The sequence below is a fragment of the Cygnus olor genome, chromosome 3, assembly GCF_009769625.2.
Source record: "Cygnus olor isolate bCygOlo1 chromosome 3, bCygOlo1.pri.v2, whole genome shotgun sequence".
NCBI classification, from domain to species: Eukaryota; Metazoa; Chordata; class Aves; order Anseriformes; family Anatidae; genus Cygnus; species Cygnus olor.
The window spans coordinates 76,607,808-76,632,184 of record NC_049171.1 but is presented as its reverse complement, the minus strand read 5'-3'; the positions used below and the strand labels follow the sequence as shown (position 1 = coordinate 76,632,184).

At 39.9% G+C, this 24,377-nt stretch overlaps 1 protein-coding gene across 1 annotated transcript in view; it reads left to right on the top strand.

Annotated features, from left to right (window-relative positions):
- WDR27 (WD repeat domain 27) overlaps nt 1-24,377 on the top strand; it is a 130,362-nt gene that overhangs the window by 46,384 nt on the left and 59,601 nt on the right. Inside the window, 2 exon segments of the mRNA XM_040552584.1 lie at nt 1,788-1,885; nt 13,923-14,025. Of these exon segments, the coding sequence (XP_040408518.1) occupies nt 1,788-1,885; nt 13,923-14,025 (201 nt within the window).

Below are 24,377 nucleotides of genomic sequence, written 5' to 3'. Positions count from 1 at the left end.
TTGGAATATATGATTTGCTAATGAATGGCCATGGGCCATTTCACATTTGTATAATTGATCAATATTTTGCCCATGTCTATGAGAAGGTGTAAAATTAGTTTGTTTTGATGACATGAAACTTTCTTGACATGCTGTTGGGCGATGTTCATGCCTGGTATGGTTTGCTGTCCCTTAGTAATAAGAAGGTCTTGAATGAAGATAGAAAGTACAATTTGAAACTTCCTTTAAGGATCTGGGAAAGTATTGAGGTCTTACTGCTTTTAAAGGATTTTTGTGGTGGCAACCTCAACCTTTTTCTGAAGACCTTCTTAATAACTGAGGGTCATAACAATTGTTTTCTACTGCAAAGAAAGTGAAGTGAAGTTAAATTAGTACATATTACAGGGAGAGGCTTTTGGAGTGAAGTTTTTTGTAGGGTCAACTGAAAACTGAAGAATAGAAAAAATATAGAATAGGTCCAGGAAGTTTGTGTAAACTGAATCTTGCCATCTTTACAAAGCCAAATAATGCTCCTGAAGTTCTGATAAAATATTGTTAGAAGTAGATGAATGCAGTAACCCAATGGAGTTGAGACTGCCATAGGTCCCTTCCCCTGGGTCCAACCAGTAGTGAGGCTGAACTTCTGTTCCCAGTTGGCACATATATACATGTACACAGGTCAACACAGACAACAACACTCAGCACTCATACAAACATGGGCATCACTGGCAGCCTCATCATCCCTCTTTGGATGATTTGGATGAAAGTCCTTTAGTGGGAAGATTTGCTTAGGCAGAGCCTGTCCAGTAGCTGGCCCTGGATCTCTGCTGTCTCCAGCTGCTGGCACCTGGGTAAGCAAACTCCTGAGACCTGTAGCCCTACCCCAGCTGCTGGTGTAGACCAGCACCCTTGCACACACTTAGGATTAATCCAGGAATGAGATTTAGACTTTAGATGCTGTTCTTCTGATGGCTGGTCCTGGATCTTTGCTCTTCCGAGTTGTCTCATTCAGCTCTACCCCCCTCCACAGGTGGGTGGGTTCCTCAGTCGACCCCCTCACGATATGGTCTCTCTGGCAGTTGGCCTGGGCCTTCTGGTAGCCAGCTCTTCCAGGTTCTTCACTCTCTGAGACACACACACTTACTTGGCTACCAAACCACTTCACCTGCTCACTGACCAGCTTAAAGTTTGCTAGGGATCACGTGCTGGCTTATGTACTGTTTCTTGCTTCAGTTGCTTACACCTCAGATCCTCAGGCTCCTATTACCTGTTGTCCAACTCTACTGCTGGCATTTAATTTCCCTCACTCCAGTCTCTCTAGTAGCTGGCACTCAGACCAACAGGCCACCTGACCTGTGGTCCCCCACCAGTTGCTGGTACCCAGACCCTCAACCACTCCAGTACACACAGGCCCATAAAGTCTTGTGCAATCACAAAATGTTATTCTCCTGAATACCACAGTTAACCCCGTACCCATAGGCATCTATCCCTGTCAGTCTGTTTGGTAACCCAGAGAGGTTTCTAACAGTATACCTTTCCCTTTGACTAATTTCAGTGGGTGTCACCCCTGTCTCAAAGGGCTTGTGGCTATCCTGGGACAGCCCTGAGAGAAGGTGAGGCAATGCTGCATTTCTGTGACAGCATTGAGAGGGATCCTCCACATGTCAGTGGTCCTCTGTGCTCTTTTGTATGTGTGCAGAAAAACTTTTACTCGCACAGTCTAACAAACTATATATTGTTTATTCTTGAATGGACTAAATATTTAACGTCACAAGAAGAGTTATTTGAAAATAATTTTAATATTTCAGGGGTCAGCATTCAGCACTCAGCAACCTGAAGCTTACAATCTTTTTGTGACCACGGCTGTAGGTGATGGCATCAAGCTCTGGGATTTACGAACTCTCAGGTAAGGCTGAATTAGGTACCCTGGAATAAAAAGGCATGCTTTGTCTCTATTCAGAGTTGTCATACTTCCTGTGGTATACTATTAGAAAATAGTGTGTGGAATCAGATCTGCAGTCAGGCCTTTAAAAAAGTATTATGCTTATTATTAAGGGATATTGGGCTAACTGGAATTTACTTATTTTAACAGACCAAACATAATGTTGAGTAGATTTTTACCCTTTGGTTCCTCAGTTGCAGTTACTTATGTGAAAACCATTAAATAGTCAAGATTTATCACCCATGTCTTACCCACCTTACAGAGATCTAATTGTATATATAAAATAGTATATTGATGCTGATGGTATTTCCAAAACAGCATGTCATTACTGCTAAAGGAGGTAAAATTTATGATCCAGCTTTTAAAATACAAATGCAATTGTAACAGCATTATTATAAATCATTTATACAGTTCTATAAATATGCATAATATTCTATGATAAACTCAGAACAAGATGCTGCACTTTTCGCTGTTGTACTTGGGAAATGTATGGGACAGAGGGAGAGAGTGGCAGGGAGGGAACACTGCACAGGAAAGGAAATACTTGGGACAATCTCTTTTGTGCAGGTTTTTGTGCAGGAATTATATTTAAAAGAAAAACGATTTGGATGGGAAAGATGCTTAAGTCTTGAAGAATAATTTAATATTTGCCTTGTGCATATGTAAACATACTTACTGAAGAATTTTTTTTACTTTTTTTCTTTTTTTTTCTGATACTGATTTTTCTGTTTAGAAATACATAATGGTTGTTTCAATTATTTCCAAATTTCTGTGGTAAGAATACATTAAACCTATAGGGGGCACATATGTTCTTGCCAAAAGCATTGCTGTTATTACCTGTACTGAATGTCAGAAAGTAATGAAACTAGAGACTGCTGAGGTTGGAATCCGTTACCTTCTTATGTTTTTCTAATAAGCTGTTCAAACCATGTTGCTAGAAGAGTAATGAAAAAGTAGAGAGTTTTTCACAGATCACTTATCTGTCTCTTCATTTCTAAATACTTATATAAGTAGAGCAGCTGAATGGTAAAATAGTTAAAGTGTAAAATCTGTGCAATCAATTAAATGAATATGTCCTGGGAAGAGGGCAATAATTTATGTATGTTCTTGCTCCATATTTAATTTGGCAAAGTCAGTGTATTCTAGTGTCTGCTGAGTTCTGCTAGCCAAACTTCAAAAAATTTATTCAAGTCCTTAATTATCCATATTTTCAGGGTGCGCAATAGGTATTGTGTAAATATGTATGCTTGTTTCACACTATACAGCAATCAATGACAGTAACCATTGTAGAGGAAAAAATAGAGCAAATAAATCGCCATTTTGCTATTTGTAACTTTTTTTTTGTGAATAAAAACCACAAATTTTTAAAAATGAAATTTTCCCTCATTCCTCTGGCCAGAGGTTAAATCTTCTGTATTTTAAAATCTACTCTTCAGTTCTCGTAAGGAAGAAAACTGTTCACTTTTTCCTAATGTGTTCACCAGGTGTTTTTTACATAAATAATTTTGAAATGGTTGAGTTTGGAAAGCTCTATCTGAACTTGGAACAAGTCTTCACCAGAGTGCTAGGTGTACTATACAGTTACACAGATTGAAAACTTTTGTTTTTTTGTTCATAGGTCTTGTCCAATCAAATCCAGTTCATTCCTTGTACTTAGAGGAGAGATTAGTTCCTAAACAATCTTATGATGGGCCAGTTCCTTTAATCTCTTGAAGTTGCTGATTTGTAAAGGTGGTGCATCTGCCATTACTGTATTTTGAATGGTCCGCTGGAATGATCTCTCTTTTTCTACTTTTTTTTTTTTTTTTTGGGGTGGGGGTGGGGAAGTTGACAGAATAAGGTTTTTTTTTTTTTTTAATTTTATTTTTTTAAGTGAAATCATTTTCCAGTGTTTTGAAATATAGCAAAGGTAAGTCAACCTTCTGATTTGTACTGTTTGCAGAGTTGTGGATAGTAACATTAACTGCAAGATCTCAGCTTTTATTGTCTGTTTATTTTGTTCTAAGTATTTGCCTCAGGCATCCACAGTGAAAAGTGTTTTTCTTTTGTTTAACCTGCTTATTGCCCTTAATGAATTTTATCCACTGATACTATGTTTAGTGACACTATAAAGTGAAAAATGCTGATGAACTGGGAGAACTTGAGAGCATGGTGCTCTGGAAAGCTGCAGTTGAAATCATGAGAAATCATTTTCAAAGATTCTGCACAATTTCTTCCTTAGTTGTTTCTTTTGTTCAATTTCTTTAATGATGATTCATTTTTTTTCATTCTTCTGACTTGCATTGTTTTTATCATTATTAACTGAGGAATCACATCAGAATGCTCAGGTTCTTTTTTGGTCCTTGCTTAGAGTATAGATTCAGACACTTTATCCTGGCCTGCAGCTTTATAGGCTTTGAACAGTGTTTCTTTTTTTTTTTTCTTCCTTTTTTTTTTTCCCTCTGAGTTTCACAAGACTTTTTCCATTCAGTCTGTATTATCATACTCTGTTTTTTTTTTTCCTTTCTCCCCAGTGAAAATTCATTTATGTATGTTTTCTCTTGTTCTTGAAGTTGGTGAAAGTGTTTTTGCACCTTCCACTTTCATCATCCTTGGTGGATAAAGCTGTAAATCCATCTGCATCTTTCACTATGGATGGTTTGGAGGCATTCCAGGGCTACTTCAGAGAGTGCCAGGAAGTCTTATGGGTTCCTCTGAAGGTGGTACAAGAAAAGACATTTAAACTTCTGATGTTGTCAGCCAACCTCACACAGCCAGGTCATCTTGCCAATAAATGAGGGAATCTTGGATCCTATTAGTGACTTTTGGACTTACTCAGACTCCTGCTTCATTTACTTTGAAATGCATGGATTTTTAAAGTTTCATCTGAAGATTTTGAATATTTGTATACTTCTCCTGCATTCTTCTCTTCATTATAAATGTAGCTAAGAAAAACTTCAGACAGTCTACAAAGCAGCATAAAGAACTAAGGAGGTTAGATCTTTTTGGAAGAAGAAAACTCTGGCTACTATTCTTTCAGGTTACAATAATGAATTAACAGGCTTTGTGAATGCATACATTGGGGTAAGATAATGACCTTTGATCATCTTCCAAGACACTGTGAAGACATTGTGAAGAGCATTTTAAGTCTGTCTTGTCTAAAAAGAATGGCTAGTTGGAGGACAAGTGAAAATATTATCTATGGTCCAAGTTGCAAGCAGTGAGCACAGAAATTAAATTGAGGTTCAGTGGGAATCTAACTGAGAAGAATATTAGTTACCAGCTTCAGGGTTCCCAAGAAAGTGTCAGACTAACAGTTAATAATCAGGAGGTACCAACAACATTTGATGCATGCTTACAGTTTTTGAAAGATTTTGTGTTCTTTATGATGAAACATTGTAGACTCCTAATTGCCCATAAAATATAGAAACTTTACCATTTTATCTCTTTTACAGTTTTATCTCCTCCTATCTCTCTGGTGAATGTATTTGAGACATCAACCACCCCCCCCCCCCCCCCCCCCCCCCAGATGTCAAGAGTAGCACTGATTCATAGGAATCTGTTCCTGTTGCCTCTACCATTTAATGTTCATCTTTTGATGAAAAAAAATGGTGGGTCCAAGTATAGACTAAGTCTCCTTATCCACCAGTCCTGCCTGCTTTCAGTAACTATGTTCATGAAGACATAGGGTAGTGAGAGACAGATTTACTTCTGCAACCCGCTGCTCTAAAATTAATGCATAGAAAGAGCATAGAAACCTAATTAGGGAAAATTCCATTCCCTTACACAATAAAACCATGACAACCCCAAATGGTAGACTAGACTAAATACCAGCTGCTTTATTATGTTTGTGTCCTTTAAATTTCACATGACAGTTCTTCTGTCTTACCAGTCTGCATCACTTCATTTTTTTTTGTTTCCTCCAACTTGCAGATTAGATAATTCTGATTTATAACATCCAGAATAAAGGAAGTTTTTTTCCATTCATGATACTAGGGGAAGCCATGAATTCAAAGTGCTGCCCTCTGCAGTTTATCAAATGTTTAGAATATTGACTAAACACTTATGCTACAACTAAGTTTGTTTGCCAGCAAAGTTACATGAATACCCTTATCTTCATGATTGGCTGATATTGAGAAAAATCATCTGTCCAGATTTCGGCAGCAATTTGCTGTTTCCCTTGTATGTCACATTCCAAGCAATCACATTCATAAGAGAAGTTCCAGAATGTGAAATAGTGAAAGCTTTTCTTCTTCAAGGTGAATTTCTTCCTTCTTGCTCATCAGTAAAATGTGGCTAAAGTCATGGTGTTATACAACTTCATCCTTCTTTATGACACTACTTGCATGGCCTGGCTTTGTCTCAGATTTTCAGATGTAGCTTAACTTGAGCTACAGACTGCACTGTCAGGGCCCTGAGTGTACCACTGGGCCCTAACTGCCCTGAACAGCCTTGGGCCCCCACCTACACACTCTGCACCTTGCTCCAGGTGCTCCTTTTAAATGTAGGCTTGGGCATTCAGTCTGCCAGAAGCATATTGTAATTACACTTGTCTCAAGTTATGCCTCCAGCCTTGTTTTCTGCATGGACTTTAGACCTACCTTGTAGGTAGTGTAGGTAACTTGCCTTGAGTTCTGTTTGCAGCCCAGTCTTCAGGAAGTACCTTGGGCACATGTTACAGTCTTGCCTCCATCTTCATCCCCTGCTGTTCCTGACTGGACTCCATGGATGGACCCTAGACCTGGTTCATCACCTCTCCTTTTCTGGGACTGACAATGGACCTTGTTATCAGGTCAATACAATATCTGTTCAGAAGTTTTTCCGATCTCTAGCTGACCAGGAAGACACAGTTTCTATAAATTTCTGAGGAAAAAGCCCTTCAGAAAGGACAAAAAGCAGGACCCAGGGAACTACAGGCTGGTCAGCCTCACCTCAAGCCCCGGGAAGGTGGTGGAACAACTAATTCTGGAAAACATTTCCATAAGCATGAAGGACAAGAGTCATCAGGAGTGGTCACCATGGATTCACCAGAAGAAGTGATGCTTGACCAACTTAATAAACTTCTGTGTTGAAATGACTGGCATGGTAGACAAGGGGAAAGCAATGGATATAGTCTACGTGGACTTCAGTAAGGTTTTTGACGCTGTCTCCCGTGAGATCGTCACAGGGAAGCTGATAAGGTATGGGATGGATGAGCACACAGTGAGGGGGTTGAAAACTGGCTGAACAGCCAGGCCCAGAGGGCAGTGATCAGTGGCACAAGGCTTATCTGGAGGCCAGTAACCAGTGGAGTACTCCAGGGGGCAGTACTGTGTCCAATCCTATTCAACGTCTGTTTTAATAGTCTGGATGATGGAGCAGGGTGCACCCTCAGCAAGATTGCAGACAACACAAAACTGGGAAGAGTGACTGAAATGTCAGAGGTCTCCTGAAAGGCTGGAGGAATGGACTGGCAAGAAGATCAAGAAATTCAACAAGAGGGAGAGCAGAGTCCTGCACATGAGGAGGAAGAGCCTCAGGCACAAATATATCAGAATCACAGAATCGTCTAGGTTGGAAGAGACCTCCAAGATCATCTAGTCCAACCTCTGCCCTAACACTAACAAGTCCTCCACTAAACCATATCACTAAGGGCTACATCTAAACGTCTTTTAAAGACCTCCAGGGATGGCGACTCAACCACCTCCCTGGGCAGCCCATTCCAATGCCTAACAACCCTTTCGGTAAAGAAGTTCTTCCTAATATCCAACCTAAACCTCCCCTGGCGCAACTTTAGCCCATTCCCCTTCGTCCTGTCACCAGGCACATGGGAGAATAGACCAACCCCCACCTCTCTACAGCCTCCTTTAAGGTACCTATAGAGAGCGATGAGATCTCCCCTGAGCCTCCTCTTTTCCAGGCTAAACAACCCCAGCTCCCTCAGCCGCTGCTCGTAAGACTTGTTCTCCAGACCCCTCACCAGCTTCGTTGCCCTTCTCTGGACTCTCTCGAGCACCTCCATGTCCTTCTTGTAGCGAGGGGCCCAAAACTGAACACAGTACTCAAGGTGCGGCCTCACCAGAGCCGAGTACAGGGGGACAATCACCTCCTTAGACCTGCTGGCCACACTGCTTCTTATGCAAGCCAGGATGCTGTTGGCCTTCTCGGCCACCTGAGCGCACTGCTGGCTCATATTCAGCCGACTATCAACCAGTACTCCCAGGTCCTTCTCGGCCAGGCAGCTTTCCAGCCACTCATCTCCCAGCCTGTAGTGCTGCTTGGGGTTGTTGCGCCCCAGGTGCAGGACCCGGCACTTGGCCTTGTTGAACTTCATGTGGTTGACCTCAGCCCATCGGTCCAGCCTATCCAGATCTTCCTGCAGAGCCTTCCTACCCTCGAGCAGATCGACACACGCACCTAACTTGGTGTCATCTGCAAACTTACTGAGGGTGCACTCGATCCCCTCATCCAGGTCATCGATAAAGATATTAAAGAGGACCGGCCCCAGCACTGAGCCCTGGGGGACCCCACTAGTAACCGGCCTCCAACTGGATTTGGCTCCATTCACCACAACTCTTTGGGCCCGGCCATCCAGCCAGTTTTTAACCCAACAAAGCGTACGCCAGTCCAAGCCACGAGCAGCCAGTTTCTCGAGGAGAATGCTGTGGGAAACTGTGTCAAAAGCCTTACTGAAGTCAAGGTAGACCACATCCACAGCCTTCCCCTCATCCACCAAGCGCGTCACTTGGTCATAGAAGGAGATCAGGTTCGTCAAGCAGGACCTACCTTTCATAAACCCATGCTGACTGGGCCTGATCTCCTGGTTGCCCTGCAAGTGCCGCGTGATGACACTCAAGATAATCTGCTCCATGAGCTTCCCTGGCACCCATATGCTGGGGGGCGCTTGGCTGGAAAGCAGTTTGGCAGAAAAGGACTTGGAGATCCTGGTGGACCGCAAGCTGAATGTCAGCCAGCAATGTGCCGTTGGAGCAAAGAAGGTTAATGTTGTTGTGAGCTGCATCAGGAAGAGTGTTGCTAGCAGGCTGGGGTAGGTGATCCTTCACCTCTACTCAGCCATGGTGAGGCTATACCTGGAGAACTGTGTCCAGTTCTGGTCTCAGTATTACAAGAAAAATATGGAGCTACTAGGCAGAATCCATCACAGTGCCACAAAAATGCTGAAGGGACTTGGGCATCTCTTCTATGAGAAAAGGTTGGGAGAGTTGGGACTATTCAGCCCAGAGAAGACAAGGATTCAGGGGGTAGAGGGAGAGGAATCTCATCAGTGTTTGTAAATACATTGAGAGGCTGTAAAGAGGGTAGACCCAGTTTCTTTTCAGTGGCGTCCCGTGACAGGATGAGAAGTGATATACACAAACTGAAACACAGAATGTTCCCTCTAAAAACAGTTTTTTTTCTTTTTTTTTTTTTTTCTTTTACTGTACAGGTAACTGAGCACTGTCACAGGTTGCCCAGAGAGCCTGTGGAGTTTCTGTCTTTGGAGATACTCAAAGGCCATCCGAGCATGTTCCTGGACAACTGTCTATAGATGATCCTGCTTGAGCAGGGGCTTGGGCCTGGTGACCTCTGGTGGTCCTGTCCAGCATCAACCATTCTGTGCTTCTATGAAACTAGCACTTGCTGTTCTCTACTTGTTACAGAGATACAGAGATAGAGAATTTGCTGGGACAGCTGTTGTGATATGTAATAAGAAAACAAGATGGAAAAGGACAGTTAAAACCAGGAATTAAATTGCAAGGGAGGAGTGGGACAGTGGTCATGTTCTGTCAGATGTGCTTGTTTTATATGCAGAGGTGAGGAGAACTGGGAAAAGTTACCACAGCCCCATATTATTGCCATTTAATATATATTTTTGGTCTTTTTAGAGCACTGGGCTGCTACTATGTTATGTTTGGGGAGGCAGATGTGACAGCTGCTAAATTACCTTTTCTGCTACTGAGATTGTCAGGGGTAAGATGTTGTGAGGAGCCCCCAGCCAGTATCACCTTTGGTGGCAGCAGCAGCATGCCTCTGGCTCACTCTGAGGAGTTGAGGAATACAAGTTCAGCTGCTCTAACTGTGTTTGCTGCTGAAACAGCCATTCCTCATCTCTTTCTGGAAAAAAGCAGTGTATGCTTATTGGACCACAGTGAAGACTTTGGAAGAATATTGGATTGTTTGGACATACTGACTTTCTTCTGTGGTTTACTCAAATTCATGATAATGCTTTGAAGGAAGATCCGAGAGAAAAATCAGTTTCACCCTCTTTCAGCCTCTGAAAAGATTTGCCAATTCTTTATACAAGACAGCTTTCGACATTAAGGTAGTATCTCCAGCTAGTATTATGATCTTGTGCAACTAGATCATAAGCTCCCCTGGCAATGTACTTTAGTAGAATTCCTGCAGCCACATGGAACTCATCTCATACATTTTCTAACAATTACACTTTGAGAGCATTAGGGTCAGACATGCAGTTTGAATGAGTTACCTTCAATTTTCAGAGACTTCAGTTTCTATCTTTACTGTGAACTAACTGCTTTACTGTGAACTAACTGCTTGATGTCATCCTGAGCAAGATATATGTATATACATACCCAGAATTTGATTACTTCTTGGTCTCTGGTCAACCTGAGGATCCCATGATGTTTCATCTTTTTTTCTTTTTCTCCCAGAGATTTGAGTTATCTTGTTACCTGAGGATATCAAAGGAGAAATGGATAAGCAGTGGCTGGAGTTCCTCCAAGTTTGGGATTGGGGATACATCAAAATATACAGGTTGGGGAATGTGTGGTCCTTGCTGGATTCTGTTGGTGAAAGCATCCTGAGCTCCTTTGTGAAGGGTTCAGTGTGTGTTTCAAATGAAACCCACATGTACAGAACATCTGAGGTAGCTACTACTCCTGTCAAGTTATACTTAGATTTTCATAGTCTCAGTGGATTGATCTGCTAGTATTGAAAGGTCTCTGAGCAAATACCAGAGCACTGGAACAAAGTGATAAAGTAAAAGGCAAGGTGGTTAAAAAAAGAAAAAAACTTTGGTCTGCTGTCAATTTTGAATGCAGCAAGAAGAATGAAATACTCATTCGTGACAGTATTCTCTGATTTATAAAGACGTGTCTTATTCTGGTATCATTCTCTTACAAAGACAGAAACACCACATTATGTTTTATTCCCCCTAATACTCTACAAGTCGTTTGTGACATAAAAAGATACATATTTTGGAAAGTAGACTAAAAGCTGTACATTGGAAAACATAGGGAAAACTTGGCTGTTTGCTGTCCCTTGCAATTACCAGATGTTTGCCATGGTAACTCCTCAAAAGTTCTGACCAAAGATTTATTCTTAGGAGGCTGGACAGCATGCCAGCTGGCCAGGGAAAACCTGCAATATCCAAAATAAGTTTGATCACCACCTGTTGCTACTTAACAGAACAGGAGGGGAAAAAAAAAGCTGAAATAAAAGAACTCCTAGAATAAGCTAAAATTATATGCATTATATCTATTTATTCTAAGATTTCTTTTCACTTCTTTTCATCACCGTGGTACCTGGAGATATCTGGAGTTAATAGACAGTATATCACAGTTTCTGCTAGATTCTGTGGAAAATTTAACTAGAATTATTATTTTTTTTTTTTTGAAATGTCTTAGAGCACAATTTTGAGGGGGCAGGATAGTAATAGAACATACATCCTGATTATAATGGCAATTCTGAGTAGGAAAACAACTAAGAAAGTGGATTCCAGGATGTTAGTTATTACTGTGGCTGTACTAGCAAGGTGGCAAGCGGTACTGTCCTGTGACTCAGCCTTTGTTTTACATTGCTGTCGTGTAGCATAGAAAAGATCTGTGGAAGCCTTGTAATTGTGTAAGTTCTTATGCATCCATTTGTAGGTAGAGTAATTGAGTTATTAGTCATAGCTGCAAAGAAGTTGTTGTCACTGATTTACTAGGAGACTTTTCTGTGAGAAAGAGACAGTTCATTAGGGAAATTAACATTTACAGGCCCTGAGAATGAGAGCTTAAACACTAGGAGTTAGTCTTCATGGCTAGTGGTCTACCTAAAAAAGAATGGTGATTCCAAAGGCATATTCAGGAGTGACAGAGAATATATGAATATAATTTATTTGCCTCTTTGAAAGTGTAATTTACATATGTATTCTGTGACTTGTTCTCCATTACATAACCTTTGGATTTATGTGTGCTAGAATGCTGTGTTTGAGAGGAGACTGAAACAATTGCTACTGTCCTTTGCTGACAACAGGAAACTTGAGTAGAGGCAGGTTATTCAATGGCATTGATTCGTTATTGAAAGTCTATGGACTTTGACCCAAGACCTATGGTGGAAACTGAAGTAGAAGAACGTTTTTATATATTAGTCACAGTAATTGGCTGTCTCTATAATTTAGTTTTTTTTTTTTTTTTAACTGCAGTGTTCTCTTAAACTGGATTGTTTACAAGATTATTATGGTAGAATTTGCCTGAAGTGAAAAGTCTGGTTACTCTATACTCAAAATGTCCATTGAAATCAGTAGTTTTGTTATACAGAGATTCAGCCAAATATGCGCTGAGAGTTAGGTTCCATAAAATGATGCATTTAAATGCGTTCAAAATTGTCCTTTTTATGGTTTGCTAAGTGATAGCCATTGGATCAGTCTCAGAGTGATGTTTTTGTTTAAGTATGGCTGTTTCACCTGGGTGAGCAAGATCAACTTGGCATTCAGACATACAAGTGTGTGTAAAAAAAAAAAAAAAAAAAAAAAGAACAACGTGGTATAAAAATTTAGACATTTCTGCAAGCAAGTTCAGTCAATTGAATTAACACAGTGTCCATGATTTCACTGGCCAGGGAAAAGTGTATATCACAGGTGTTGGCAGTTTTTACTCTTTCAAATTTGTTCCTGGACTTAGCATACATGAAAAGAAGAATATATGACAGCTGTATAATGGCAAAGCTTTTGTTTTGTAAGAAGAAAGGCAGTGTGATAACATTCATAATAAAGGCAGAAGAAAAATGCAGATTGTTTTGAAATGACACCTTCTTGGGGGTATTAAAAAGATTTGAAATGAGGCACACATTTACAGATGATCATTCTGAATGTGATTGAAACTCTAAGTTGTACATGTATTAAATGACTTTTAACATTGAAACAACTCTAAATCAGACTTTTTTCCCTTTTTTTGTTATGACTAAAAAACTATCACAGTTCTTTACAACCAGGGATTTTTTTAAAATGGATAGTAGTCTTCATCTCGTTTGAAAAATGTTTTTAAATGGCCCAAGTGTGCTTAGCTATCAAAAACTTACTCCACATTGCTAGTAATGCTGCTTTGCAATATTAACATTAAAAATGGGAAACTAATTCCTTGTGTTAAATTTAAATGTATTCCTTCCTTTAGACTGAACTAACACAGATAAGTAAGAAGCTATCTACAGTTGTACTGTAGATAGATTTATGACTTTGGAGTGTCATTTGTATACTGCCATTCTTGATTTTATAAGATTCGATAAATGAGTGCATGGAGTAAGAATGCAAATAGAGCAACACAGATTAAATATTCAGATTTGGGTATAAGAAAAGCAAGTAATAATTATTTACATTATGTTTCAACATGCTTCATCTTTATTTGATGGAAATTGCCTGAGGGAGATTTATAAAGCTTCACAGTGTATGCTGGCTTTCACAACACCCTCCCCTTAAAGCAGGGTTGTTTTGGCTTTCACTGCTGAGATAGCTAACTGGGGGTAGTTTGACAGCATGCTTCACAGCTCCTCATTTCTAGATGCTAGTGATGTTTCTACCTTTGTAAACAGAACAAGGCCAAAACATAAGTTGGGCATTATCCTGGAGTATTGTATGTTCATTTTATTTTCAATTTTCACAACATTTTGGGACAGAGTCATTTATAACTTAATTTGTGCGTTTGCCTTAGTTAAGTTTGTAGACTGAGGAAAATGAATAAGGCTTCAGCAGAATTTCAAGAAAATAGTAGTAAAAGAGCTAGGTTGTTTTTGTTATTAATGACTTCCTGAAACTCTTCTGAAGGTGTGAACGCCGCTTTGAAGGGCACAGTAGCCGCTGCTACCCATGTGGAATTGCAGTACCTCCTTGTGGGCGGTTTATAGCCAGTGGATCAGAGGACAAGTGTGTAAGTAATGTTTTTATTTATTTTTCTTCAAAACTGTAGGAGCTGCTTATATTTTACACAGCATAGTCCTTTCATGCATGTTCCTAGGATTCAGCTTAATGTGCAAAACTGAGGAGGATTATACTTTTATATACCTAACTACTATGTAGCAGCCACATCTGATTCCTGTTCTGTAGTTTCTTTGTTTTACCTGGTTTTGGAAAATCCCCAAACAACAAAAGTTTACCATTTTTAGTCACTTGTTAGGACGTTATTTCTCAAAGCTTTCGTAGTGTTTAACTCTCAATTGCCAAATGCCACCAAAGATGATGAGAATGGTATCCCCTGTAGCACAACTTTATGTAGCGCGTGTAGTGTGTATATTATCTGCCCTCTAGAAACTATGCAGCCACTACATGTTAATATATTTAAGCTACCAAATACAGAATGATGAAGCTTTCATTACTGGTTTTGTATGATCCAGTGATGCCACAAAGTGAAAAGGCATCCAACTGTATTTAGAACATTAAAATTTATGGTGACTTTGAATGCATGTCCTCCCCAGACAAGGTCTCTTCTCACTCACTGTCAACTGTATTTAAATTAGCTACGCTTAGCAAAGAGTCTTAATTAAAAGTGTATTGCTACCTTTTTGAATATGTACCTAATTTTAACTCAGTAAGTCCTGCATTGTTGGCACGATGTTTTCCTTGGTGTTTGTTGAGAGATAGATGCTTGCAAGCTTGTCATACAGGCCTTTGAAACTGAGCTGCTCTCACTGCATGGGGCTGGGTTACTTGTAAACGCATCATTCCGAAACAGTTGGTTAGAAAAACTGTTTAACTTTCTTCTAGGTCTTTCTAGGTGACTCATTAGGACTATGACACAGGGTTTCTGGTCAGCTTCGAATTCAGAGCAAAAGGAATTTACTGTTGTGGCCAGTTTTGAAATACTGGCTCCAATCATGTGTGAAGGTTAGAGATTTTATTGGCAGATTGCTGGAGGTTTGGCAGTAGCTAATGTATTCTTGTCATTTCCAGGATAAAATGTATTCTTCAAGTTTCTGGTAATTTGCATTTGAAAATATAGTTTGCAATACAGTATAGAAGTTTCTTGTGTTGTCCTTTAAACAAAATGTACCTAATATTGATCCCAGCTCATGACATACAAGGTATAAATATATTTAGTTGAAATTTTAATTAAGGTCATTGATGAATAAAAAAAAAAATATAAAAAGAGGTATATGTACAAAAAGAGGTGCAGTTGTAAGGTCTTTTCTCTTTTGCGTTAAAGTTTTTGTTTGGAATTACTGCTGATAGAAGAGAGAGGCATAGAGCATGGTTTTGTCAGTAGTCCAAATTTTTGGCACATGGTTGCTCATCATAGGAAGCTGAATAGCTGGACGCATCCTGCTCCAGTTGGCATATAGTCCCTGGTGGGCCCAGTGCCAGTCAATACCTTTTAGTGTGGCTCTTGGGTTGGAATTTTGCATAATTTGTATCACATGTCTGTGGAGATCTTTCATTGTTCTTGTTGCCCCCTCAGGAAAACCGAGTCAAGTTTCAGAGTCTGAGAAACTTGCAGAAAACTTTCTACAACCCTACTGTTAGGACAAAATACAGATCTGGGGCATTTTTAGAAGGCCTCTCTTTGAAACATTGACACTGGATATACTTTCGTGTTTCCTTTTGAAAAATAAAATTGAGCATGGCACTGAATCGTCCATTCATATTGTTAAACTAATAACATCCTGAGAGGTGGACTGATGTGCAACTGTAACAGTGTTAGATTATCAAGAAGCCAGATATTTTTGCAGATTATATTCAATGAATGAATGTCCATGGGAATTGATAAAAGTTGCATAAAAATGGAGGAATGTGAATTATATGAGTGAATGTCCATTGGAATTCAAAAAAAAGCATACAAATGCATCAGTGTGGATAAAAGGTTATTTGGTTTTCTTGTAACTTTCCACTGACCAGTAACTGCATCTCAATCATCTTGGCATTTGATTTATCAAGTGTGATGTTTGCACCCCATGGTTAACAAATATGATTGATTTTAAAGCCAGAAGGGACAGAATTGGAATATGATTGAGAGACATTAATCTTGAACTGCCTTTTATATTTCACAATATGTAACGTGTTTGACAGAGAAGAATATGTGCTGGCTGCATTGATTAACAGCAAAATCAAAACCATATTCTTATAGGGCACAGAATCAGAAAACTAAAATATGTTGTTATAAACAAAGGGTTGCAAATTCTGCCTGCCTTTTACTCCACTTACGAAGTATACAGCCTATTTTATACTACAACAGCTTGGTATAGCTTCTGTTTGGCTGAAGTAACCCCTTGTTTTCATGTGAACTGCTTTTGTGTCTGTTAGTGTGAAAGCTGTACATATTGTAAATCCTGGGTTGTAAGTGTTCCCTTACGTGCCTACTTCCAGTTCTTGAAGAGAACCTTTATCAAGAACTATATAGGAAGTGGCAGTCTGATCAAGGCAGGTACACACCGTATCATGGTTTTGAACTGTGGTTATCTTTTCCATAATTTATACTGATTAGAAAACCTAGAAAGTTAGCGTTTTTTGTATCAGTTCCTCTCTTCATCTTAAATAGCCTAAGTATATAAATGAGGCAGGTTTACTTTTTTGACATTATTTCTGGCCATTTTACAGGTGGACAGTTTGAGGTTTCTAACTATCAAGCAATAGCGCTAAGGATGTTAGACAAATATTCCAGCTGGGCTGAGATTTCCATTTTCCTGGGCTCTGTAGAAATATGTTTACCTAAATATTTTCTGACTAAAGAAATCTTATTCTGAAAGGATAAAAATATCTGGAGAGTATGAAATACTGATTTTTAAAATAGAAATAGCTAATCCTTTTCCTGTGCTCCATGTAGTTCTAGCTAACTGTTTTACTTCATGTCTAATTAGGTTCTTCACTTTTGTCTTTGAAGACCTTGAGGCTCTCTGAATAAAGTCCAAGTTTCCAGAAATGAAGTAGGGAATGCAGAAATAGAGATTTGGGTCTTTAATTGTTTTCAGATTCCTGTTTTCTCTCTTTGAACTGTAGATTTTAAGGGGCACGTTTTGGCCCCAGTGTTGAAATGCAATTTGCTAGCATAAAATTCTGTGTCCATGTCAAGTCTAAAAGACTGGGCTCACAGTTCTCACTGACTGGCTTATACTGAAAACCCAGGGTTTTTTTGGCATAAGAAGTGGCTACATCAGTAACAAAAATGCAAGGGTATTGTATGAAGTTGTCTTCCATTTTATTTATTCTCTTGGTTAACGTATAGGATTTTGCCTATAGCAATGCCTTTGAAACATTTTCCAAATCCAGGATTAAGTGGATTTTCTCCAAAATGTGAAGGCAGCAAAGCTAGAGAGAGTAGGATTGTTCCCTTCCAGAGGGCATCAACACTAAAAGGAGAAACAGGAGACAGGATACGTCGATTTCATGCTTATACATCAACACTAACCACTTGCAGAATTTCTAAATGTTTACATTTGTGCAAAAATTAGTTTTACAGTGAATTCCCATTATACAAATGATGCTGGATACAGAGATTGGTCATGGGGGCATATCCACAGCATTCTGTAAGCCTGTGAATGGTTGCTTGTTGCAAACCTGGACGTAGTTGTACTTGCTGACTAGGTTGTATTCTACATCTGGCATAACACAAACAGTAGAATTTGTTTGTAGTTGACAGTTCTAAATAGTTACAGAGGTTGTTATTCCACACAGAATTTCAGACCTACTGAGCAATATTCTTTAATGTTTTATTACCAGGTATTTATTTAGCCATAAAATTGACCATTTAAATCAGACAATCTCTTTATGACTTTCTATATTGGATTAAACTAGTAAATTCTTCGTTAAGGATTAAAAAAAAAAATTGCATTATATATCAGAATTCTTAATTTTCATCTGTAATTATATCAATATGTGTAGCTTTTAAAATATTTCTTATTTTGCCACTCTTAAATATATTAAAAATGCAATGCTGCTTTCTGTTAAACTCATCATCTGCTTTACTTGGTTGCATATATTTTGGCTTTGAGAAACCATAATGAAAGGAGCTTTATTATTTGAAATAATTTATTTTTTCCCTCCTTACTTTCCCTAGTGCGTGAATTCCTTTTATTGGACATCTCACAGTATACTGTCATTTTGATAATGTTTTATTCATTGTAGGGAAACACCTTTTTGCTTCAGCAAAGTTTTAAATACTGTTCCTTAAAAACACACAAAAACAAAAAAATACAAAACTTTATGAAAAGAAAACTATTTCAATGTTTGAAACACCTTGTATGAGCTTTAGCAAATCACTCTGTGATGAGAAAAATCTGCTATAGATGTACATATATGGAGGAGATAGGACATGCTAATAGGACAGGCAGAAGAAGACTGGCCTGGCTGAACAGAGAGCTATGATGAGATCAGGAAGAAAAAGAGGGCTTATAACCTTTGAAAGAAGTGGCAGGCCACTCAGGAGGCCTACAAGAATGTTGTGAAGCTGTGCAGGGAGAAAATTATAATATTATATATTATATTTAATATAATAATATTAATATATTATAATATATTATATATATATATATATATATATATTATGGAAAATTATAATATAATATAAATGAATTATAATATAATATGATATTATAATATAAATTAAAATATTAGCCCAACTGGAGCTATATCTGGCTACTGCTGTTAAAGACAATAAAACATGTTTTTATAAATACATAAACAAGAAATTGGATGTGGGGGGAAACATAGTGACAAGAGATGAGGAAAAGGTTGAGGTGCTTAATGCCTTCTTTGTCTCAGTCTTTAGCAGCAAGACCAGCTGTTCTGTAGGTACCCAGTCCCCTGAACTGGTAGACACGGAGAGGGAGCTGAACAAAGCTCCCATAATCCATGAGGAAATGGTTAGTGACCTGGTAAACCACTTAGAGATAAGCAAGTGTATGGGGCCAGATGGGATTCACCTGAGGGTATGGAGGGTGTTGGCAGAAGTGCTCACAAAGTTACTTTTACCATTTATCAGCAGTCCTGACAATTCAGGGAGGTCACAGTCAACTGGTGGTTAGCAAATGTGACACCCATCTATAAGAAGGGCCGGAAGGGGGATCCAGGAAACTACAGGCCTGTCACTCTGACCTCTGTGCCAGGGAAGCCAATGGAACAGATTATCTCGAGTGCCATCACGTAGCAACTACAAGGCAACCAGGTGATCAGGCCCAGTCAGCATGGTTTTATCAAAGGCAGGTTCTGCTTGAAAAAACTTGATCTCCTACCACAAGGTGATGCGCTCAGTAGATGAGGGAAAGGCTGTGGATGTGGTCGACCTAGACTTTACTAAGACTTTTGACACTGTTTCCCATAGCATTCTCCTGAAGAAGCTGGCTGCTCAAGGCTTGTATGGGTGTATGCTGCTTTTGGTTAAAAACTGGGTAGGTGGTTGGGCCCATAGGGTTGTGGTGAATGGAGTTAAATCCAGCTGGAGGCCACTCACTAGTGGTGTCCCCCAGGGCTCAGTGCTGGGGACAGTTCTTTCAATATCTTTGTCAATGATCTGGCTGAGGGGATCGAGTGCATCCTCAGTAAGTTTGCAGATGACACCTTGTTGGGTGCAAGTGTTGATTTGCTCAAGGGTAGAAAGGCTCTGCAGGGCGGTCTGGATAGGCTGAAATGATGAGCTGAGGCCAACTGTATGAAGTTCAACAAGACAAAGTGCCAGTTTGTGAACTTGGGGAACAACAATCCCATGCAATGCTACAGGCTGCAGGAAGAGTGGCTGGAAAGCTGCCTGGTGGAAAGGCACATGGGGATGGTTGATGGCCATCTGAATATGAGCCAGCAGTGTTCTCAGGTGGCCAAGAAGGCCAACAGCGTCCTGGCCTATAACAGAAATAGCATGGCTAGCCGGACTAGGGAAGAGATTGTTCCCTTGTACTCAGTTCTGCCGAGGCCACATCTCAAATACTGTGTTCAGTTTTGGGACCCTCACTACAAAAAGGATATCCAGGTACTGGTGTGTGCCCAAAGAAGGGCAAAAAAGCTGGTGAAGGGTCTAGAGAACAAGTCTTGTGAGTGTAGTGGGTTTACATAGCAAGGTTTTGGTAGTGGGGGGCTACAGGGGTGGCTTCTGTGAGAAGAATCCAGAAGCCTGCCCCATGTTAGATAAAGGACCCACCGCTGTCCAGAGCCGAGCCAATAAGCGATGTTGTTTTTGCCTCTGTGAGAGCATATTTAAGAAAGAAAACACCAACAACAAAAACCCCTGGTAGAGACGGGGTGAGAAACAGCCTTGCAGGCACCAAGGTCAGTGAAGAAGGAGGGCAGGAGGTGCCCCAGGTGCCAGAGCAGAAGTTCCCCTGCAGCCTCTGGAGAGGATCATGGTGAAGCAGGTTGTTCCCCTGCAGCCCATGGTGTAAAATGGTGGAGCAAATTTCTATGCTGCAGCCCATTGAGGAGACCGTGGTGGAGCAGGTGGATCTGCCCTGAAGAAGGCTGCGGCCTGTGGAGGACCCCTGCTGGAGTAGATTCTGGGCTGGAGCTGCAGCCCGTGGAGAGGAGCCCACGCAGGAGCAAGGGGTCTGAGGGGAGCTGCCGCCCATGGGGGACCCGTGCTGGAGCAGTTTGCCCCTGATGGATGGACCCTGTGGTACGGACCCATATTTGGAGCAGTTCTTGAAGAGCTGCTGCCTGTGGGAAGCCCCTGCAGAAGCCTTCCTTCAGTTCGGAAAGGACAGCATCCCATGGGAGGGAGCCCATGTGGAGCCGGGGCAGAGAGTGACTGTGAAGGAGTGGTGGAGACGAAGCATTGGGGACTGACCGCAGCCCCCATTCACCAGTTCCCCTGTGCCACTCGGGGGTAGGAAGTGGAAGAGGGTGGATAGGGGGAAGGTGGTTTTGGTTTCTTTCCTTTGTTTCTCACTGCTCTAGCTTGTTAGTAATAGGCAATAAATTTTACTGTCTCTCTACTCTGAGTCTGTTTTGCCCTTCACCATAATTGTTGAGTGTTCTCCCTGTCCTTATCTCAAACTTTGAGCCATTTGCATTGTATTTTCTCCCTCTTTCCCTTTGAGGAGGGGGAGTGAGAGAGCAGTTGTGGTGGAGCTCAGCTGCCTACCTGAGTAAAACCACCACAATGAGGAGAGGCTGAAGGAGCTGGGGTTGTTTAGCCTAGAGAAAAGGAGACTCAGAGGAGACCTTATTGCACTCTACAATTACCTTAAAGGAGGCTATAGTGAGGTGGGGATTGTTCTCTTCTCCCAAGCACCAAGTGATAAGACGAGGAAATGGCCTTAAGGTGTGCCAGGGGAGGTTTAAGTTGTATGTTAGGAAAAATTTCTTCACTGAAAGGGTTGTGAAGCATTGGAACCGGCTGCCCAGGGAAGTAGTGTCATCATCCCTGGAGGTCTTCAAAAAACATGTAGGTGTAGAGCTTATTGACATGGTTTAATGGTGGACTTGGCAGTGCTAGAGTTAAAGGTTGGACTAGATGATCTTAAAGGTCTTTTCCAACCTAAATGATTCTGTCATTCTAATAGTTCAGAAGTTGTATATATTTATATTGTTATCTCTTGGGAGTGATAAATGTATGGTATCAGTGATATTTTAAGTTAGGTATCTTTGATCAGTAGAGTATGCTGTAGTATTGACTTTAGTATTGGGTTTGGAAAAAAAGTAAGATATTTTCTGGAAATAATGGAAAATTACTTTTAGAAATGTCTGATAGCAATGTTGTATTAGTATTTATTGTGTCAGTCTATGCAATGTACCAGAGGGCTTGCAGAACAGAATGTATTATATGAAGCAGTGGCAGGGACTATATGAGGTATTTTGGGTTTCAGTGTCATTGGCATCCCAATTATATTTTGCTCAAGTTATATTTTATATGTCCATATTGTTTAACTCAGGCTTTAAAAGAAAGCATCTGGAGAAAATAGCATTAGTAACGATTACTGTGGAAAAACCAGGACTGACGTTGCTGGCAGAAGGAAATCCATGGCAGAGTATGAATGACAGCAACTGTGACTACCTCTCTGCCAGCTGTTGTTGGAGAAAATGTATCCCTTTCCAAAGAAGAATACAACTTTGTATTACTCTTGAACCTTGGTTTCTTGGACTCTTTGCAGCGTGGTTGGCTTTTATGACTATTATTATCCTATGAGAAAATACCCCATATTCGAATGTAAGCAAAACAGGAAGTCAAAGTAATTATGAATACCCAAGTTTCATTTTGGTATGCATGCATGTGTAATAGCTGTTTATGTACAAAAACAACAGTGAGATGCTAAAAGTGCATGCATAGAGACTTATAACCACAGGTCATGTGTTTTCTATATGCATGTCTCAGTGTACACCTCTGAAGAATTTTATGTATCACATATGTCCTGTTGTGCTTCTAGTTGATAACATTGTGCTTGCAAATTTATTAAGGTAAGATAATCCACTGTAAAGCTAGTGAAATTCCGTGTTATGCTTAAACACCCGAATGAGGGTCCTCTGCATTTTTTTGAATCTCATAGTATTTCTGTCAAACAGGCAATACCAGTACACAAACAAGGAATGGAATTATTGGTAAAGTTAATACAGAAGACAGTTTTAGCAGCAAAGAATAATTTGCAGAGTGGGTATGGTACAACTGTGCTGTTTCTAGCTGTAACTAGAGGCGAGGTAAGTTTTCCTAGAACAAAATCTTCAAATAATAGTTCTGCACTCTGCCAAACCAAAATGTTATAACAGTAACCTAAATACAGCAGTGTTCGGTGCTACATAAATAACACAGACAGACAGATAAAAACAATCGTATATATGAGGCTTTGAAATTGGTTAATTAAATAGAAGCTAAAATCAGGGAAAATATAAATTGGACATTTCTAAGAAGGGAAACTTACAGAAGTGAAGCTGAGCTATGGTTAGATTTGTTTAAATTTCCTCACTAAAAAAGATTATATAAAGCATGTTAACTGTAACTGTCATCATACTGATACTTTTGAAAAGTGTGCCCTGTGTTTTGAAAGGTCTGAACTTGATAATATGTATTTTTAATAATGAAGAGCCTTATTAATTTTCACTATTACTCCTTTGGTGGTTAAATGAGAGGAACTCAGATGGAAACTGGGATCCTATAGTAGTGGGCAATTTCCTGAGACCACCAGAACAACAGCCTCTGCAAGTGACATTAGAAAGGGAAGGGACTCTCAAAGGGCGTATTGTACTCAATATTTTGGACACAGGCTTGAAAAGGCTTTCCATGCTGCCATTGTATAAGATATCTCAGGACTAAAGAGTGTTAATCAGTGCTTAGGATACTTGTGAAGCCTGTTTTATTATGTGTGGAGTTGGCACTGATGGCTGTAGTTACAGTAGTCTAACACTTTCCACTATAATTCTGTTTTCAGTTGCTTATAACTGGGAATGTTTTGTGCTGAAACTTTCCATGCTGGATGTCTGCTCCAGGCTGATTGTTATTTTATATTTTAGTATAAGTAGTTCAGGTGCTTTTTAAGCTTGACGTTTTGGAAAAATACACGGTTCAATGGGAGATGCAGCTCCAGTGTAAACAGGGAATGGTGGAATGCAAGCCAAACAATTCTATCATGTAGCATGGGACTATGCACCAGGCTTGATGGCACTGATGGAGGCAAATGGAGACTAATGCCTTACTAATAATTCCAGATGTCTTTCATAAAAGTGTAAGTAAAATTATTTATTTTCCATCAGAGGCTCTAACACTTTCATCTTCTGGAGCTCTCTTGAAATATTAGAAGTAGTAGTCCCAGGAAAGGGATGGCTTTGTCCAATTCATGCAAAATTTCTGAAGAACAAAATCTATATTTATGTAAGGTCAAATTAGGTATGCTAGATGCTAGGGCTTTTATTTATTTATTTGTGATGTGTATATAAAGAAGGTACTCCAGTTTAAAGCCACAGCAACTAGAAAGGATTTTTCTTGAAAGTGTTGTTGTTTTTCTGGTCCCTGAGCAAGAACTGATTTAAAAAAGACTTTTTTTTCTGTTGTAATTTTAGTGTTGCCCTTTCTGACTTGCTTCCCCCTCTTCCCCTTCCCAGGAGGACAGTAGACATATAAGTATTTTGACTCAAATGCACATGGTCATGGATTAGACTAGGGTGCAGTGGGAACAGATGGGGACAAGGTTGCTTTGAAGGCACAGTATAAGAAAACAGAGGAAATAATTTATAGTGAAACTCTGCAGGTACATAGTCGATTTATTTTGCACACCCTCTCTACCAGTGTAATAGAATTAAGTAGATTTCCATTTGGTTATAAATTCTCCTCCTCGAGGAGGGACCTTCACCCTTCTTCCCCGTCTCTTGCTAGAAATT